The 21,152-nt window shown below is 43.3% G+C and overlaps 1 protein-coding gene across 1 annotated transcript; it reads left to right on the top strand.

The window, feature by feature from the left end:
• Positions 1 to 86: 86 nt before the first annotated feature.
• SELENOO (selenoprotein O) lies at positions 87 to 16,316 on the top strand. Its single transcript, XM_055712014.1, has 9 exons — positions 87 to 690; positions 2,151 to 2,354; positions 3,310 to 3,490; positions 7,237 to 7,367; positions 7,775 to 8,055; positions 8,387 to 8,537; positions 10,697 to 10,882; positions 11,968 to 12,124; positions 12,787 to 16,316. The coding sequence occupies exons 1-9, from the start codon at positions 107 to 109 to the stop codon at positions 12,979 to 12,981; spliced, it is 2,070 nt and encodes a 689-aa protein (XP_055567989.1). The 5' UTR covers positions 87 to 106; the 3' UTR covers positions 12,982 to 16,316.
• Positions 16,317 to 21,152: the final 4,836 nt, after the last annotated feature.

The raw sequence follows: 21,152 nt of genomic DNA, 5'->3' as shown, positions 1-21,152 counted from the left end.
GGGCGCGGCCCCGCTGCCTCTCGGCCCCGCGCCGGGCGGCCGTCCCCCCGTGGGCGGGGCTCCCCGCGCCGCCGCCCGCCCCCGGGCCCACCCCGCCGGCAGCCGGATGGCCGCGGCGCTGCGCGGCTGCCGCCGTTTTCCCCGGGCGCTGCTGCTGCCGCTGCCGCCGGCGGGCGCGGGCCGGCCGGGCTCCCCGGGCGCCGCCATGCAGCAGCCCGCCGCTCTCCCGGCGCGGCCGGGCGGCCCCGAGGGCGGCGCGCAGGCGGGCGGCGGGGGCTGGCTGGGCGCCCTGCGCTTCGACAACCTGGCGCTGCGCTCGCTGCCGGTGGACGCCTCGGAGGACGGCGGGCCGCGGGCCGTCCCCGGCGCCTGCTTCTCCCGGGTGCGGCCCAGCCCGCTGGAGAACCCGCGGCTGGTGGCCATGTCGCTGCCGGCGCTGGCGCTGCTGGGGCTGGAGTCGCCGGCGGCCGACCGGGAGGCGGCGGAGGCCGAGGCGGCGCTGTACTTCAGCGGGAACCGGCTGCTGGCGGGCTCGGAGCCGGCGGCGCACTGCTACTGCGGCCACCAGTTCGGCAGCTTCGCGGGGCAGCTGGGCGACGGCGCCGCCATGTACCTGGGCGAGGTGCTGGGCCCGCGGGGCGAGCGCTGGGAGATCCAGCTCAAGGGCGCCGGCCTCACCCCCTTCTCCCGGTAAGGCCCCGCGGCGCGGCCCGGCGTGGGGGGGAGCGGGGCGGCGGCGGCCCGGCCCGGTGAGGGGAGGAGCGGCACCCCGGTGCCCCCGGCGAAGCCCCGGCGTGGCGTGGCGAGCTGGCGGTGCGGGGGGGGCCGGGGACCGGCTTCCCAATGGCCTTAGCCAGGTGCTTTTCCAGCTGGCTCAGTGCTGAGGGTCATTGCCCGAGGCAGAGGTCGTCTCTTAGGCCCTCCTGGGTTTTGTTCGGTTTTCTTGCGGTTTTTTCTTGTTGGTTTTTTTTTGTTGTTGTTGTTTTGGGTTTTTTTTGCAATCTTGGCTGCAGCAAGTGCAATGCTTAAATGCCAAAGCAGAAGGTGGCAAAATTTTCCTCTGGAAAATAAGACTGTAATTGCATCTCCTTCAGGTCTGTGCCTGGTTATCCCCAGCTGAGGCTGTGCCGCCTTCGGGAGGGCGCAGGCTGCGATGAATGCGGGGACAGCGGTGTGTAACAGCCACCTGACTGCTTGCTGCCGTGTGGTCCTGTGGCCCACGCAAACGGTATTTAAAATGCAGGTGTTTGGTTTGTTTGTGCTGCTGGCCCCGCTGCCAGCAGCGCGTTTGCTCCATCCTTCCTGGCTCTGGGAGGGATGGGTGGAAGAGCCCCCAAGACGGCATACTGACCAAATCCCTGCAGAGGATGGATGTCTTCGTTAGCTGGTTTAGCCTGCATGGCTTTAAATCTCTCAGGTCGTTTGTCCCACTTGCAGTTCCTGTACTTTTTGTTCCAGCTGTGCAGGCTCAGTGACACCTTATTTCAGACACGTGGTGCTCTGAGGGCCACCTTCAGGGCTGTGAAAGTTCAGGAAATCACTGAAAATCCCAGACACGGTGGTAGCCTTGCAGGTCTGCCTGGGGCTGCTCTCCTGTGGCTTCTGAAGTGCTGGGAGTGTGAGCTGAGAACCACCTGCACCTGTTCTGTTTGCTTGAGGTCTGTTAAATAAGCTACTTTGCTGTCTGTTCAGGTTGGTTTTTTTTTTTTTTTCTTTTCTTAAATAGGACTGCTATGCAGATTACTTACCCGGGAAGATCCAAAATGATACAGGTTTTCAAGAGGTGTAACAGTAGCCATTTTATTAAGAGGAAACCAGTGACTTATATAATAAAATAGCTATACTCGTTGAAAATTTTTTTAATTCTTTTGAAATACTGTTGCATAACTAAAACAAAATTAATGGTTAGAAGGTATATGTGTAACTGGAAGACCACACATAACAGAAGAAAACAAACTTCCATTGCAAGTGTGTTAAGTCTGTCTAACTGAAATTGAGCTTTAACAGAAGTTTGAAGGTCCAGATTTTGTTCTCAGATCTGCCATTACTTTATCGTGTGACTGTGGGCAGAGCATGGCACTTCTAGTCTTTTGTTTCTCTGCTGCTAAGGTACCTGCCTTTATAGCCTGAAAACTGTCCATGTCTTGCAGGCAAGCTGATGGTCGGAAAGTCCTGCGGTCAAGCATACGGGAATTCCTGTGCAGCGAGGCTATGTTTCACCTAGGAATACCGACAACAAGGGCTGGAACGTGTGTGACATCCGACTCGAAAGTTGTCCGTGATATATTTTATGATGGGAATCCAAAAAGTGAAAGGTGTACAGTTGTCCTGAGAATAGCTTCTACATTTATAAGGTAGGAGCCAATTTTGTTGGGTTTTTTTTTTACTCTTTAGAACCAAGCACAGCAGTCTTTAAAATACCACTTTAAGTGTACTTCTATAACAGCACCATTTGCATGTTTCTAGTTCTGGAGGTTTGGAACTCATTATGCTGGGCTGTAGGAAGCTGCTGCTCTTGTCCATTAGGTGGGATGAGCTGGTGTCTGCACAGAGACAGATAAAACTAAGGTTTCTAACCTGGTAGAAAGAACAGCTAAGTTCTGCAGACCTCTGAAGAGATTTTTCATGTTTTATGCCTGCATGGAATACATGGGGGTTTTGGTGTTGCTAGTAGTGACGGATTGTAGCTCCACCCTGAACTCCAAAGCTATTCGGAGGTAGTACTGTCAAAGTTTGGGTGCACTTTCTCTGCCTGAGAAGTGTATGAGGTTCCTGCTCCAACACAAAACGTTAGGAGTTTCAGGAAGTAACAGAATATTAGAGGAAGGCGAGGCATAAGGAATATATGCATGTGTATATATTGTATGTGTGCGCGTATATACATATGTGGAAAAATCTATCTTGTACGCTTGATGTATGGTCCAGTAATTTAAATGTCCTATTCCTGTATATTTACTCAGGATAAATTACTCAGAATTTTGCTGTAGAAGTGGTTGTAGAAGCATTGTACATCGTAATGTAGAAGCATTTAACAAGCTGGTTTTTGGTACCAGGTAGGGTCTCGCTTGATCTGTCAGTTTGGCTACAGGTGGATGTAAGTGCTTCCTTGTGTTGAGTCGCTGAGCCTCGCTAGGTTCAGCGTAGGAATCTTGCAGGTTTTTTCTCTCAGTTGAAGGATTGGTGTTAAACTCAAGAGATAATGGGGTGTTGTTGCAACAACCGTAGGTGTTACAAGTTACTACATGTACTGTCGGATTAAGTTAATAGTATCAGATAATAGGAAAACATGTTTTTATTATTTTAAAACAGATTTGGTTCTTTTGAAATTTTTAAACCTACTGATGAATACACAGGACGCAAGGGTCCCAGTGTTAACCGAAATGATATTCGGATACAGATGCTTGATTATGTGATCAGCACTTTCTATCCAGAAATCCAGGAGGCTTATTCAGACAACAGTATTCAGAGGAATGCTGCTTTCTTCAAAGAGGTAAGAAAGATCAGATTCTCTTTGCAAATCCATAGTCATCTTTAGGAGCTCCATCGGCAAGTACAGATGACTGGAATCTTTTAATACCTTGTATCATTCACTTATTTGAACTATTCTTTTCTTTGTTTTCACTGACAAGTAGTTCTATTAAGAGTCTTCTTCAGTGTTGCTATTGATCAAACCAATGAAAGTGGTTTAATGTTTTTAATAGTGGTTCATGGTTTTTCTGCTCTGGGAGAGCTTCCCAAGAATTGTCTCCGTTTGTTGAGAGTGTTTCAGGCTGAGAGGGGAAGTTCTGACCCTGACTATCCAATGATGAGTTGACAGGTACCTAAGACTTGCAAGACATCGTCTTGTAAAATACTGATAATGTGGAGTCATTTCCTGTCTCTCATTTTCCAAATTACAAACAAGATTTCGTTGACTGCAAATCACTAAACATTTCAATTCTAAAGATCAAAAGGCGATCAAGGGCTTGCCTGAGGAAATTGCAAAACCTCCTGTTTTGGTAATGGTAAGATCAGGTGAGATAAATTGTGTAGTGTCAGGTCATCCTGCAGTGGTGCAGAGGAGAGGCTGGGTGATTTCTGAGATACCTATTTCAACCTGTTTTCAATTACTGTACAAATTTATATCTTAACAATTACTGGAGATCCATAGTAAAATCTGAACCGTAACATTAATGAATGTAGAATTGCTGTATTTCTCTCTAAAGTAAAACATAGCTAAATTAATTGTTATCTATGCTTTATCCTCTGAGTATATCTTTTTTTCTCACTGTTGGTACTGTATTGCTGTTCTTGACATTGAAGTTCTGTTACTATATTCCTGTGTCTCAGTGAGCAAAGAAGGGATTTGGGATAAGAGAGTAAGATGCTTCTCTTTGCCTTGTAGCGATTAGTATATAGTAATGCTACCCTTGCAGAAGGGATTCAGTTTGAAATTGCTGGAGAACTATAATAAAGGCTCTGACTTGGATCACCTGAAGTTCAAGTAATATTACAAACCAAATAGGAATGCTGTAACTAGACAGTAAACGGAATCATTAAAAAAATACCAGTCTAATACAATTGACTAGTCTACATAAAAAGCAGTTGTGGTGCTTTGAAATCTGAAGCGATCTGGTAGGGACTAAGGGGATGTCTGCGACATGATGCGTGTTTGTAACAGACCAATAAGAGGTCAAAAGGCAGGCTTGGAATCTGATATTCTCTAAATTTTATGGGCTCTGAATTTGTGGGTGTTCTGTTTCTGTTTTGGAGGTGGGGTTTTGGACGTATTTTGGTTTTGTGGGGGTTTTGTTTATTTTTTTGCTTTAACACAACCTATGCATACTAGCATTAGTTCTTCAGAAGCAAGCTGTGGCTTGGCCTACCACTGGGTGCCGAAGAGTTTAACTTCACTGGCCAGGCATTTTGTGTTTGGTTGGAGTTGAGACCTGTGGCTTGTCACCCGCTATGTGCATGTCCAGCACTGTAGTTGATGGCACGTTTACTTTCTGATGCCGGAAAAGTCATGGGAATTGGGGTTCTTTGCAAACATCTGTGCCCAGTCCTGCTTCTTCCTGCTTTTGGCTGCTTTTCTTGGCCCAGTTACTGCTGGTCTCTTCCCCACCACCCTGGCATTCTTTCTTATTGCCCCCATCTCAACATTTTTTTGTTTGTTTCCATGTTCCACACCTGTGTGCATATTGCCTCTTCATGATTTCTCTCCTCCTTGGTGAAGACTTCCCATATATTCTCCACCTGAAAAAAAGCACCCCAGTCCCTCACCTAACCTGACAAACACATCCATCTTTTTTTTTTTTTTTTTTTTTTAAATAATGGGAAAGTGCTGTCAGCTCAACTCCAACGTGCTTTTTCTTTCTTTTGGCACTGTGTAAGAAATGGAAGAAAAAAAAGTACAAGTGATTGCATTTGACACCACTGTCTAGGAAGCAAACACCATTATCGGTACTTATTCGAAAAATTTGTGGGGGGTGTTCAAATTTAAATGAGCATGTCCTTGGGATAGTGCTCTTATTTATATATATGCCGTACTTGTTTTTTGGTATGGCTAGCAGTAGAAAAATGTGATCAAAAAGAATAGAGGTAAAAGTCAGTGCAAAGCTGTCTTTCTAATCAATATATCCATCTTTGAGTGGCACCCAGGCTTTCAGGTGCTCTCATTAGAGGGATTCCTTTTTTTACCAGAACACTGACAGCACGTGATGCATCCGTACAAAGACATCCAGCAGTGATGAATTGCCTTACTGCTGGAGTGCTTTCATCCCAACCCTGGTGGTCAGTGGTTTTTTTATTTTGAAGTTTTACCATCTTTCTGGCACAGAGCCATCTGCAGGGTGTGTCTCCCTTACTGGTTTATGGCATACCAGTAATCACTTTTGGACACATGCAGCTGATTGCCAGCTGCCCTGTGAGGCAGCATTTGGAAAAAATGGATAGGGAACCTAACACAAGAATATTGTAAAAAGTGAGATCTTGTGGATGAACGGAAAGCTTCTGTTCCAAGCATCGTTTGTGGGTTTTACTACTTGTCAGATTATCGCTGGGCAAGCTTTTTTTTTAATTTTTCTTTCCTATCTAACTGCACGTTTAAAAAAAAAGAAAAATGGAAAAATTCTGGGTTTGAGGACTGAGGCATAAAACTAATATTTCCTCTGTTAACTAGATTGTTTTTTAAACCTCAGTAAAGTACACTTACACTGCAGCCTGGAGAGAATAGTTGCTTTAAACTTCTGTACATTGATAGCTATTTGGGAAGATAGGTGATCTTTAGCTATGAAAACAGTTTGATTTAAAAATTTTAGCTAATGGTTACATACAATTTTTATTTACAGCAATTCAGTAAAGTATTCGGAAATACTGAGGTTTATTTAAAAGCCAGGTTAGCTTCCTGAATTTTAGATTTTGTAAGGCATATCTAGTTGGTAGTTGACAGGTGGGCTAATTTAATTAAATAACTAGAACTATTTTAAAATGTTACATTATTTGAAGAATGGGGCAAATGCAGTGATTGCAGTCAAGGATTCCATAACAATGACTCTTAGTTAAGCAATGGAAAAACTCTGGTGAAGCATGCATTCAGTGAAGAATTGCCTTTAAATAAAATTGTCATTCTTGGAATAGTTTTACTTAACCTTGTAGGTTTTTTTCCACTCTCATCAAATTGGGAGAAGTGCTTATCAGTGCTGCTAGAACTTGTTAGCAGGGAATAATCTTTTGTGTAAACCACTTGCCTCCCTGTAAATCACTCCTATGTACCAGGTAAACCAAAAGACTAATTTTACATTGAGCTTTGTTGCATATAGTTAATTTTATTTCTTAGTCTTTGCTTGTGTTTTCTTCTGCCTGTAGTTAAAGGGTCTTTAAAATGAGTAGTAAGCCAAAGATTGTATTTATATAGTGACTGAAATAGTATACAAGTCTGGTGTCAAACGGTTTACCTTCCTTCAGCGTTCTGTCTCCAGTATGATTTACAGCTGTCCAATTGACTTGCAAGTCAGGCATGGAAGGAAAGAAGGCAAACAGAAATGGGAGACTGAGAAAATGGGCAGTTACTAACAGGAGGAGAGAAGCAAGTTGTCCTTGGGACACATATGTACATTTGTGTGTATGGTATACTGTCAGAGTCTGCTTCCATTGGAGCTGTAGAAACATCAGTTCAGACTAGGAAATGCTTGGAAATACATAAATGTATTTGAAATACGTTGTGTTGAAAAATGAAAAAAATAAATTCTCTTTTAGATAACAAAACGGACAGCAAGATTGGTTGCTGAATGGCAATGTGTTGGGTTTTGCCATGGTGTGCTGAATACAGATAATATGAGCATAGTTGGACTAACCATTGACTATGGCCCTTTTGGATTTATGGACAGGTCAGTGTGGCATAATTATTGTAAGTGTGGGTATGTATTTGCTATGTGTAACAATCCCGATGTTCATGATTGCTTTAACATTTTGACTCTAAAGTAGATTTATGAGCCCTCTTTATAGCAAAGGTGATTAAGTTAGTTCTAGTTGTCCTGTAATTCTTATTTTCCACTTCTCTTTAACTGTATCCACAGCATCTCTACCTGTTAGACTGTTCTTATGGCCTGTGGGGTTTCTCAGTGTTTGAAAGGTCAGGAAAGTATCTAATGAAGTAACTTTGGGTAAAGAATCAAGAAGGAGTGTTCCCTTTTGAATTTTTTAGTTTCCTAGAGAAGGCTGAAATACTAAAAATAGTACTTATTGCAGTATTTGTGTCCAGATAATTAGAAGAATGCTGTTTCTTCATTTGCAGATATGACCCTGAGCACATTTGCAATGGTTCTGATAATACAGGGCGCTATGCTTACAACAAGCAGCCAGAGATTTGCAAGTGGAACCTGGGGAAGCTTGCTGAAGCTCTAGTTCCAGAGCTGCCCTTGGAAATAAGTGAACTCATCCTGGAAGAGGAATATGACGCAGAATTTGAGAAACATTATTTGCAGAAGATGAGGAAGAAACTAGGTCTAATCCAGCTGGAATTAGAAGAAGATGGTAAATTGGTGTCTGAGCTCCTTGAAACTATGCATCTCACAGGTTGGTGAAGAGCACAGAAGATTATTATTTAATTAGTCATCAGTGTCTGTAATCAAATCAAAATGTAGTTTAGAAAGCAGCCTCATGCAACTGCATTGTTATCTGAGAAAAGAACAAAAGACTGAAAAATAATTGCCTTCTTGTGATGTGTGGGGCAGTTGTCGCCTTGTACAGGGCTCGTGCTGTCTCACGTTTGCACCCTCACTAAGGGAGCAGTTTGCCTCTTCAGAGTGGTGACCTGTATTGCGGTGGGGGGAGTTCGGAAGGAGATATGGGACCTGTTTTCCTGCCGATTTATTAGTTGCATTACTCACAAAATTAACTTTTTCAGGTGGGGACTTCACAAATATTTTCTACTTGCTGAGTTCATTCTCAGTAGACTCTGATTCTTCAGAATTGGAAAATTTCATAGAAGAGCTTACGAATCAGTGTGCTTCTGTGGAAGAACTGAAAGTTGTTTTCAAGCCACAGATGGATCCAAGGTAGTACTCATGCTTTTAATTTCATTATAACTGTAATGAATTCTGCATGCTATGTAATATTTCTCAGTTAAGTAGATGCATCATAATCTACAGCAGTGCAAATTCTTGTGTGCTTTGTGACTGGTGAATGCTCAGCAGTGGCTTCCAGCAGCTGGCTCATGGGCTAAAGTTGTCCGAGCTTTCATATGGCTTTTTTTTTTTTTTTTTCCCCTCTACTGTCTCTGCTGGCTAAGGCAGTGAGCGTGCCAGATAGTGAAGTGATACAGAAATGTTTTGTAGAAGGAATGGGTTTGAACAATAACGCTACTGTGTTCTGCCAGTGTATTGCCAGCAAACAATCACTCTCAGCCACCAATGGTCTGGCCTAAATATAACCTACGTGCACGCTTCAGGCTCTGAAAATTGTGTGGGTGCTCTCCATGTCCCGTTTGATGGGCCACATTCTGTAGTCTAGTTACTCTGTGGAAAGTTAGTAAGTTTTGTTCAACTGCTGCTTATAATGGTGATTGTAGCAGCAGTTTTTCACTTTTTTTGGAGCAGTGGAAAACAAGGAATGAGTGTGACCCATTAATCTGTCATTTTTTTTCTAGCATCTTCCCGGAGCGGGGGTGGGGGGAATTAAAGTGGGGGTATTTTGGGTACTGTTTTCCTCCCCCCCCCCCCCCCCCCCCCGCCCCGGTTAATATGTGTTACGTGAAGGTGGCGAACCTGCCAAATTCTTCAGCTTTTTCTGTGTGTTGATATCATGGTTAACAACTTGCAGAAAGCAGGGAGTTGAGAAAATGGACTGGGGTGAGACGTGTTCATACAAGTTTGGTGCTGTGCCAAGATAGCTGGCTGTAGCCATTTATAATTTTGGAGGTATTGCTGGTTATTTAAGTTTTTTGTGATGATACGCTAAAATGAAAGGGACATAAATTAAAGTGGAGGATACGGCTTAATTCTGTTCCGGGTTTCAGCTGCTTTGAAATTGCAAGCAGCTTATCATACAATATGAAGATAGCCGGTGTGATAGAGGTGAGACAATATTTTTTTTTAAACGCTGCATTCAGGCTTAGAGGAACATGAAAAGTAGCTATAAATCATCATGATATATATGTAAGACTTTAGAGGGGAATGGTACTGTGTTAAAGTGAGTGCATAAGTGACTTTTTTAATCATAGCACTTGGATATTGTAGACATGGGCATGTCAGATGGTAAATCGTATTTGGATAGTACTTTATATAAACTCAGAAATCAAAGCACATAGCTTATCTCTGCTTACTACAAGTAGGAAAATATAATCTGATATAATGAGTTGTCTGTTTTGAAGCCAGGGAATAACATTTCTCCTTTGTTTATAAATGCATTCATAGAAGGAAATAAAAAACTTAGTTTATCTTGATATGCTGCAGCTTATACTATTTTTTTTTTTTCCCCCCACTTTATGCTGTAGTGCAGTTATTAATCCAGGAAAAAAACTGTTAGCTAGCATGGTATTGAAAAATAAGGTGAAGCTATGGTACAGCACCAGCTAACACGGTCGAATGTAAAAAGATAGAATCCTAGTCAAACCTGCAGCAAAATAGCCTGGATATTATTAAGAATTTATTACCACAAAGTAGTTCTCGTTCTGTGATTTAGACTGGCTAATCAAAAAAATTAAATAAACTGTTGTCTCATACGGCTTAAATGAGGTACCTTTCCCCTTACTATTTGGGGTTTTATTAGTACTGGTAAAATCAGTAGGTGTTAAATCTTTATTCACAAGCTGTTACAGTATTAATGTTAGGAAAAGAAATTTTCAGGAGCACAAACCCTATGGATTCTGTATTATCTTCGCACCTAAGTAAGATCAAATTCCTTATTCCAAATTTCTGTCAGAGTTACAAGGGTATTTTGGTAAGAATTGCACATTTAAACCCAACTGGTAATTCTGAAAATGCACCTTATGCGCCACAGGAGTGTGAATTAAACACACTGAAGAGGGGGAAGGAACAGTAAAAGTAGCATAATTTGTGATAAAAAAAATTGTTCTATTAATTATGAAGTACTGTTACTTAACCTCTCTAGTGAAATCATGGGTTATTGTGAATGTTTTTGTATCTACTTTATGGTTGCAAAAAGATGGTTCTTGATGAGCAGCTCAACTTTATGTGTTTGTTCCTTTTGTTCCCAGACAACTGTCAATGATGCTAATGTTGGCACAGTCTAATCCTCAGCTGTTTGCATTAATTGGAACAAAAGCTAATATAAATAAAGAATTAGAACGCATTGAACAATTCTCTAAACTGCAGCAGTTAACAGCAGCTGATTTACTCAGCAGAAATAAAAGACACTGGAAAGAGTGGTTGGAGAAATACAGGTAAGGTTTCTCGTTATTCACAGCAGTGTATTTTAGTAGTTCATTTTATTTGAGAGCAATGTGTCTGTCTCATGAAGCACACACCCTGTCTTGACATATATAGATTGGGAGGGATGTGGAGGGCATGCGACTCAGAATATTAAGTACTTCCAAGATCGGTGTCTGTGTTGCTGTGAAAGTTCAAGGGTATCTCTGTATTTAGTCTGCTAGATTTTGGGGAGGAACAGGGGCACAGAAATCACTTAGCATCAAATCTAGTATTAAAAGTGCTTCAAGAGTGTAGGTGTCGGTTCTAGCAGAGGTTACTTTCAGTTGTGAGCTTTCGAGTGCTCAGTAACTACAATTAACTGGCCTCCAAGAATTTTATCCTTTTAAAATGTTTTTCTGAAAGAAAAATCTATGTATTAATGTAGAAAGCAAGTGGAGGTATTTTTAATCAGAGTAACTGTAAAAGAAATCATGGCCAGGAAAAAAATGTCCAGAGTATTCCAATAGGATAACTTAAAAGCCTAAAAACTTAGTGTTAGCAGAAAATTTTTGAATAAAGATAACATCTTACTAGAGCATTAGTTGTTTCTGCTGTGTGGATTGGGTCAGGACTCCTTTTGTCACCTGGTTGCCTGTGATCTTGTTCTCCAGTGAGGCCGAGAGTTCTGGCAAGCATTGCTGCTAAAAGGTAGAACAAACTGCCTCAGCTGTATGCACCCCTGTACTTTTATCAGAACATCAAAAACTTTAACTAATAAACAAGCAGAGAAGTACTTAAAAGATGATCTGAATGTGGTGGGTTTTGTGGAGCAGTGCAGAACAGACCATGCGCCAGTGTCTCAATCTGACTTTTTTAGAGAATATGCACCATGTGCCCACTTCCTTGAGCCCTGTCAGGAGCTCCTGATGGTTTATAATGCTGCTTTTAAATGAAGTGGTGTTTTGTATTCTAATGTCATGCTGCATTTTATAAACTGAGGGGACTATAGGTGATGTACTTAAGAACTGCAAACTAAGGATCTCAAGGCAAGGGAATGTGTCAACTTTTACATATGATTCTTGATCCAAACCGGTTGTTTTCACTCGCTTGATTTCAGAGTCCGTTTGCAAAAAGAAATAGAAAATGTTAGTGATGCTGATGCCTGGAACGCTGATCGTGTGAAGGTTATGAATTCAAACAATCCAAAATATATCTTGAGAAATTATATTGCCCAGAATGCCATAGAAGCAGCAGAAAATGGGGATTTCTCAGAGGTAACATTTCTCTAGGCTTGTATGGATGTGTAGTGGTGCTGTTCATGACTGACATTATGCTGGGTGAGATTCATTCTGGCATCTTGGGCAGCAAGGGGATTCGGAGTGGGAATTTACTGTTTGGAAGGTCTTTATTATTTTTGAGGGAGCTGTAATTTTAATGACTGCAGAACAAAGAAAGGAATTGAAAATCTAAATCTGAACTTGACCAGCTTTTGTAGCGCAAGACACTTAACCCTGCTTTTACAGTCTTCAGGATGGTGTTTACCTTGGGAGGCAGCTGGGGATTAATTTATACTTGTTCCTTGCTGTGCTGTTATCTTTCAAAACTTATGGCTTTCACCTGTGGAGTCCAGCACCTGGATTGTTACCTGCAGCATATGGGAAAATTAATTTGTTTTGAGAAATGAATGACACGAACTTGTATTCAATACTGAATTTCAAGTTATTTGAGCTTGAGTTCCATACAGATACAAACTCAGCCAGTTACAATCTTAGTTCTCAGCTTATTTGATACGTGTAGTGTTCATCTATTTAATATTTGGCTTGTCTGGAGTTGGTGCATTAAATACAATATACCGGATCATTATTTGGTGTGAGGTTCTTCTCTACATAGTTTTGCCTTTCTAAATTCTCATACCCATGCTCTGTTTTCTCTCTAGGTAAGAAATGTACTGAAACTCTTGGAGAATCCATTCCAAGAAGCAGAAGGTTTCCGGGAGGTAAAGGAAGAGGCAGAAGAGGAGGGAGCAACTGCTACGGCAGCTGCTTGTGCTCAAGAGACCAGAAGCAGGCTACCATATTGCAGTAAACCTCCGCTGTGGGCTTCAGAGCTCTGTGTTACATGATCTTCCTAACTGCCTTGTTTGGTTTTTTGCTGTAAACTGAAGACTCTGATTCTCCTTCAGCAGTGAAGAATTCAGCAAGGCAAACATCAAAGTGCTATTAAGTTATTGAAACAACCCTACATTTGGATGCATCTGCAACAGTCTCCAACTGTGCTTAATCTGAAGCAATCATGGATCATTGGAACAAACCAATAACAAACGACAGTCCATATACATCAGTAATGTAAACATTTTGGGACTGAAAGTCTTTCCTTTATTCATGCCGCATTGCAAGTAGAAAGCAGTATTTTATGTTGAGGCAAACTGAATTTCAAACATCCAAATGGAGTTGTTATGTGAAGACAAAAATAGCAAGTCAGGAATCTGATCTGTTTTTGTCTGATGTCTTAACTAATAGTACTTCTAACATTTATTTGCTGCTTTCTCTATGCAGGGACTTTTAGTCCTCTTTTAATGGAGAAATAGATTGTGTTGCTTGTTTGAAGCTATGTTTCGTTTAAGTAGTTCATTTCTTGTGAACCTTCAGACTGATATTTAATCATTATCTATTATCAGAGAATTTGTGCAGGCTAGGGTTTGGGGGGAGCAATTGAATTTTTAAAAAAATACCTTAAGAGCAGAATTAAGGGAGACTATACATTTGCACTTGAAAATCTCGGTGGTAAAGTTTATTCAGGTTCAGTATGTTTGCATACAACACGTGTAAATATTTACTAAAATCATGAGTGCAGTTTGTAAGCCAGTTGACTCGGGCAAGGTCAGTTAGCCAGATCAGCGTGAACTTTAAACTATTCCAGTCCTCAGATCCAGGTTCATTGTCTGTTTATTTGCGTGCTCTTACAGAGTCTCCTTGTATGAGAAGCATGCAGGTGGGGTACCTGTTCGTTCACCCTGGTCAGTGGGATTCTTCTGGTCTTGCACCATTTAGTTTGTTTCCACGATCTTTGAAAATCTCTATGCTGAAAGTCTTCATTCAGGAACGTGCTGTTTGAGCCTGTATAAAAGATTATAGAGGATATGGGAAGAGGATGGGAGTTGACTTACTTGCAAGTTACTTGTCAATAGTGTTTCAGTTGAGATTTCAGGAGAAAGTTGGTTGCCATTATTGCCACATCATCAAAAAAATGTTGTTCCGTAGTTAGTTATACTTAGCTTTTTGAACTTCTTTCTAAAGAACTCTATTACTGGTTCAGATACCTGAAATCTTCGAAAAATTTTAGCTTAATGCAAAGGTTTCTCTTTTCCAAAGAGACCACCGTCTTACACTGTGAGTTTAATGTACTCTAGTAAATTCTTCCTCCACCCCTGTGCAAGCTTGGTGTTAGCTCAGGTTGAATTGTGCTCTTAAGTCTTCCTCAAAATACAAGCTATTGAAGAACAGAGAACAGTTGGGCTGCTGCTTATCCACCTGTACTAATAATCAGTTTGTCCTCCTTGCTGCCACAGTAAATAGGTGATGCTTTGAATGTAAGCATTCATTCTGTCTTGCCTTTGACCCGGAGAAGCTGATGCCGAGTGATGATTTGTGACAAACTAGAATCTCTGACAAACACGGTGCTTACTGTGACATTTTGGAGTCCGTACAAAGGAGGACAAACCTGAAGGTGTATTTACCTTTCCATGATGTACTTTAAAGAGGAAGTACCTTGATGAAGTGGACAACAAGTAATGCTAGCTGGTGCAGCTGGCCAGCTTTTAGAAATAATCCATTTGGAGGAGTTTGAGACTTTCCTCAGGGGTTATCCTTCCTCTGAACTTGGGGGTACTGGAACCAAGCCATTTAACGGAAACTTTTAACAGAAAGTCAGTGCCTGGTAAAAAGGACTGCACTGGGGAAGTGTGCTGGCAGTTTGAAAGATGCTTCAGACATACCCCTGACACGTTTGCAGAACCAGTGGTCCCTCGTGGTGTGCCTGGTCCAGAAGGGAGCGATGGGGGCAAAGTTGCTGCAAGTGAATCAACGTAACTCTGTGCTGATTTTGTTCCTCAATTTATGTCTTTCCTTTTGGGAGGCAGAGGAGAACAGTATTTTGGAGGAGCTCTGCCCAAGCTTTTGGCTTAACAGAATGGTCTAAAAAGTAATAATTTTACACCGTGCCCAAGGGATCAAGTCTTCCTAATGACATTCTGAAAATAATTTGGGGGTTTTGAGTAGGTCTCTATTAATAATGGTACAGAGAAGGAGGATGATATTACAACTGTGTGTTTGTACACAGGAGAATTTGAATTAACTACCAAATTGTTTTCTATGTAAAGATACAAATTATTGCACATCTATAATGCCAAAATCATGGAGAGAGATGCTTTGAAATAATTTGCTAGCAGTTTTATCCTTAGGAAAATCGAATGTAACGGTGGAGAATGAAAGTGTGGTGGTGCTTCCTGCTAAATCCATTCTTTGCTTACATATAGATCAAGTGCAAGAGGTCTTGAAGTGATGAATGCAGACCCTTGATGTGGCTGCTTTGGCACGCCACTCAGTATTTGTAATTGACGCCATATGTTCACCGATGGGTGGAAATACCAAGAAGGTATTCGCACAGTCTAACTGCACTGACATTCAACTGCTTGGCTTCTCAATGCATGCAATGATATCGATGCTTTGTATCTGAAGAAGTGTGATAATCTGGAGCCAAGTGGAATGCTTGTGCTCTTCCAGCACTCTCATATCAAAAGGCAGGTAGCAATTTCAGCTCTGATAGTGAGTTTCTTCTGTTCTTGTTTCTGGAGCGGTGTGGAAGCAGGAGGTTGTTTAGGACAGTTAGACCGTATTTTGTCCAGGGAAGAACCTTATCTCTTAGCTCAGTTCTTCAGAGAGAAGGGAATACAGCTTATAACATTTCTGAGTCTAAATACTTGAACCATAAATTGCTTCGTGATTTTTACAGCTTGTATTCGCAATAGGTAAACCTGAAAATAATATTTCTTATTGGTCAGATATTCTGCTTGTATAAAAGCCATGGACTTGTGCTCAGAATGAATTGGTGACTCTTCACATCAACAGCTTTTCAGTGGAAACACTTGTTTACACTTAGTCTGTGTCTGTACAGCCTGAACTACCCTTGCATGAAAGCAAGTGGTACCCAAAATACGAAACTGAAATGAGAAGCTCTTGGAGAGATGTCTCTGGATAGTCTCACATGGTAGTGGGACTCCTCTCATGACTTCGTAAGACTTCACCCTAATTCTGCTTCATGAGCTTGTAGATCTACACTTGCCCAATGTTTTACTGTCAGCTCTCACTTTGAAATGTGTTGTGGGTGGGATTTTTCTTTTCTCCAATAAGTGCTATGGCTTTCTTTGATTCTTTTATTTAAAAAAAATTAAAAAACATTCAATTTTAATATTCTTGTTCATGCCTGTTTTCTGAAAGAGTTTTGTTGTTAACTATACTGTCTGCAGACTTAATTTCTTTAGAAGTATTCACTTTGTGTTATCAGATGGCCAGGTTGTATCACAGAAACCTCACTTTGTATTTTTGCGGTGTTTTCTGAGAGTGGATTATCACAGGGATGGTTTCCTGACCTGTCAGCGAACTTGGTGGTATGTCTGGAGCAAGGTAAGAACCCTCACCACTTTCAAAGAGAAACCTCCCTCCAAGTTACTTGGCCATGAGACCTGCGCTGCCACCTTTTTTATTCTTCCTTGCATCACTGGAATTAAACTCACTACCTGATGTCAGCAGGTATAGGATGTGATTTTTAAACTCTGCTCACAGAAATAGGTCTTTGGGTAGAAAATGACGCATTTTTGTTGTGGTTTAACCACAGCCAGCAGCTAAGTACCATGCAGCTGCTTGCTCACCGCTCCTCTGCCCGGCCCTCAGCAGGATGGGGAGGAGAATCAGGAAAAAGGTGAAACTCGGGGGTTGAGGTAAGAACAATTCAATAGTTGAAATAAAATAAAAAGAATAACAGTTGTGATGTGAAGGAGAGAGAAGGGGAGAGGAATAAAATCCAAAGGGAAGGAGGGGATAAACCCCCCACCGAGTGATGCACAATACAGTTGCTTACCACCCACTGACCAATGCCCAGCCAGTCCCCCAGCAGTGATCGGCTCATCCTGGCCAACCCCTCGAGTTTATACACTCAGCATGATGCCGTATGGGATGGAATATCTTTGGGCAGTTCAGACCAGCTGTCCTGGCTCTGTCCCCTCCTAATGTCCCGTGCACCTCCACCCCTCTCGCCGGCAGGGCCTGAGAAACTGAGAAGTTCTTGACGTAGTACAAACATCACCCAGCAACAATCAAAGCCATCAGAGTGCTGTCAGCACTGCTCTCACACCAGAGCCAAAACACAGCCCTGCACCAGCTACTAAGAGGAAAATTAACTCAATCCCAGCGGAAACCAGGGAAATTTTGTTTTAAGTTTATTTAAACTGGGTTGAGTAGTTTATGCAGATATTTTTGTTTTTCAAAGATGTTCTCTGTGATACCACGACTCTTCAGAGCGGAGAGCATCTAGTACAGAGCGTGCTGGATGAGACGGATGCCCTGGCATGTGGCCCTGTTACCGTTTCCTCACGTGGATCAGGATCTCGCAATCTGTAAACCGTTCTGCAGCATTCGGAGCCTCTTACTCCTTCAGCCCGAGTACAGGGGACCTCCCGGTGAGCTGTGGGGCCCAGAGGCTCAGGAAGCAATTCGATGGGGAGGATCACTTTCTACTTACTCCAAAGCTAGTTATTGGCAGAGCCAAGGGTTTTACATAGTCCTCCGTGTGGCTTTAAACCAAAACCTCATTAATGTTACATTCGCGTTTTAACAGATTACTTTGGTTGTTCATGGCTTGCTTGAGCAAAGCATATGCCTCTTCCGTGGTGGTGGGGGGTGGGGAGGGGGCAGAGAAAGGGAAAATGTGGGTTTGAAGGGGAGAAATATTTGCACTGGCAGCCAGAGGAGCGGCGGCATGTGCTTGTTCTGAGCCTTGACGGTGGTGTAGTCAAAAACTGGTTCTGGGCAGAGTAGCACAGACTCTGTGGTGTGCGTAGGACAGACGGAGAGGACTGGGTTTCTTCAGCCTCAGGAGAAGGCTAAGGAGAAACGCTGTGCTGGGGGAGTGTAGAGAAGGTAGAGCGGACTCTTCTCAAGGGAGCACGGTAGTAGGATGAGAGACGATGAACAGAGTTGCAAGATGGGAAATTGAGTAGATATAAATATTATTTTTTTTCTACCATAAGGGCAGTGAAACTTGAAACAAGCTGCCCAGAGGTGGTAGGATCTCAATCCTTGGTGATTCTCAGAATGTCACTAGAACAGGCTGCTCAGGGCCTCGGCCAGGTGGACCTGTGCTAAGCAGGGATAGAACTAGATGACTTCCAGAGATCCTGGCCAGCCTGTGTTACTCTGTGAACGTTCTGGGGCTGACTAGCCTAGTGCAGTTCAGTGCAGGGTTTCTTACCTTTGGGAAGATCTCATCTGGGGACACTGGCAGCAGCTAGTTGCTGTCTGGGGCCTCTAATGATACAGGAGGTTCAGAGGGGTTTTAACTGGAGTTCTGCGTGGCTCTTCGTCTGTACTGTGCTTGGCCACCCAGATCCTCACGCAGTGGGATCTGCTTGCTCGCAGGCTAGGCCTGTTCAGAAAGGGGAGAGTGAGCAGTCTTTGCAAGTAAGTTGGAGAAGGGGATAGAAAAGTGGTTTTTAGGTGTTAGTAAAAGTATTGAGTAACTTGTTCTGCTGATCAGTTGGGAATGTGGAGAACCATCTTGAGGTAGTGCTGGGCCATCGCCCAGCTCTGACACAGCTTGCTTTCCCACCTGAACATACGTGTGGCTCCTCAGGGTGCTTCGGCTGGGGTAAATCTCTGCACTTCAAAGTACGTGTTGAACAGGGCTGTTTCTGGTATTCTGCATTTCGGTTTGCCTGTGATGGAAATGGGTTTAGGCCAAACCTGCTGCTTCTCCCTTTGCATGGAGTGCATCCAAGCAAAGGGTTGAAAATTTAGGCCTCGATTATCCTGGATTTACTTGGACAGATCCATGCTTCACACACTTGGGTGTGTATTTCCACACAGCACCCTTCGTTGGATCACGTACCACCACACACAGTCTGCTGGGTTACGCTAGATCGTGCTCAAGCAGCCACGATGCCCTTCCTTAGCGGCCCTTCAGCTCTGTTACACGGGTGGACGGGACGCAGGCAGCCTGACTTCTGACCAGAGTCAGTATGAGATGGGCAGAGGCAACAAACTGCACTTACCCCTCCAGAGCCAGGTGATACGTGAAGGTAATGGGTGTAAACCCGGCAGGAGGGTTTCACTGTGCTGTCACATCCAGTGTAAGGTCACACAGCTGAGGCTATATTTTAAATAATGCATCCAATATATATGTTACATCTTCTTTTCATTTGGCTTTATGCTTCATGCATTTGGAGTGGGAGGTTTTTCTCCGTGCAGTGGCAGTTCTCGGTTGCTCTCAACTGTATAAAAATGTTGCGTTTGGTCCCTCTGCCCTGCCTCTTAGCACCCCGATTCTCTCCCACCCCGAATCAGCCTTGCAACTGATGGGTGCAGCTCCCCTGCGGTGTGGGACAGGTGCCGTGGATATAAATCAAAGGACATGAGGGATAGCGATAAACTTTCAGACAGACCTGAGTATTGATTGCCTCTTCTTCTGTGCATAATAAATAAGCAGTCATGCAGGTTTTACAGCTACTGCTTAATTAACAGGGGAATAGAAACCCAAGGGAAAAAGTCGTGCTTATCTGTTTCTGTAGCCAAGGCATGCAAAAAATCTGAAGGTCTGTACTGTTCCTTTCCTCCCCTGCTGCTGTTTTGGTTTTGCAAGGACAGTGCCGCAGCACTGCAGAGCTCTTGCTAAGCTTGCGTTAGGCAGGTAAACTCAGCGGTGAGATTTAATGACACTTTGTGCAAGCATAAGGAGAAACATTTTTGGTAGGGTAAGCTGACCTACAAAGCTTATTTCATGTGTTTTCTATTCTGGAGTTGATTTTTTTTTTAAAAAAAAAGTTGTCATTGTAATACTGTAGAACAATAGATACATTGATATATAAATAACTTTTGCTTCCATTTTTCTTTGGGGGGAAAAAAAAAGGTTGCACAAATACAAAACTATTACCACTTTTAAGGTAGAGAATCTAAATCACTAAGCAATTAAGTGCTTTGCTGGCGATGGCAAAGCTCTGCTGGCTCCCAGGCCCGGCTGGTGACTGAGGTTTTCCATCCCCTAAGCAGCAACCCGTTGTGGTGCGTGAGCTGAACACAGAAATGAAAAGGGCCCCCGAGCTGACGTTGTGGGCAGCGGGTGGGGGTCAGTCACAGGCAGCTTCTACCTCTTCCGTCAGGGTTGTCCAAGCTGCGGTGCAGGGACACTTGCTGGCTGCATGGGGGCTTCTGCCTGGCCTCTGCCTTTCCACGGTTGCTGTCGGACAGGAAACTCTTACCTGAAATACTCCGTTTGCGAATTAATGAACTTGGCACCAGCACTGGCATTACCACACTCCTGTTCTGTAAACTGGCTTCTGCCCTCTGTTCTTTCCAGTCACAGGGAAAAAACAAAAGGTGATCCATCCACCTGCAGCTCTTCCCCAGAAGTGGAGACGGCAAATCCACCTTCAATGGATATGAAGCCAGGGCAAAAGGAGGCCAAGGAGGGAGCGCCCTTCGGCTGCCTCTGACAGCCCCGTACACTGGGAGCTGAGCTGGCTGTGTGTCCTTCACCTTTCCACCTCTAATTAGGAGGTACTAGTGCCAAGGTGTGGATCAAAACTGTGATTTGTAGATGCTTCTGGATGACTTTCAGTCCACTGCGCTTAGAAGTTCTATTGTGCAGAAAAGCACAGAGCTACTACAACCATTTCTATACTGAAGTGTTCAGGTAACACCACGAAGTTGAAAATACACTTTAGTCTTTCTAGTCTGAGGTGGGTTTTGGTATTTCCTAACTGTCCTTTCTAAGCAAGCAATTATTTCCTGCACCAAATTGATTTTACTTTGTGCAGTGTCTGGACAGGATGGAGTTAACTTTCTTCATACCCACCTGTATGGGCCTGTGTTTTACATTTGCAGCTACACCAGGGCTGGTAACAGGGCAGTGTTTTGGCTGTTGCTGGTGCTTGCACAAGGTCAAGGCTGTGTCTTGCTCTGCTCTGCCGCTGCCCGGGAGGTAGGTGAGAAGCTGGAAGGGGATGGAGCTAACCTGAACTGCCTGAAGGGCTAT

This window comes from Falco cherrug, chromosome 5 (assembly GCF_023634085.1).
Source record: "Falco cherrug isolate bFalChe1 chromosome 5, bFalChe1.pri, whole genome shotgun sequence".
Classification (NCBI taxonomy): domain Eukaryota; kingdom Metazoa; phylum Chordata; class Aves; order Falconiformes; family Falconidae; genus Falco; species Falco cherrug.
Note: the sequence above shows the minus strand (reverse complement) of the source record. Positions and strands in the feature narration are given on the sequence as shown.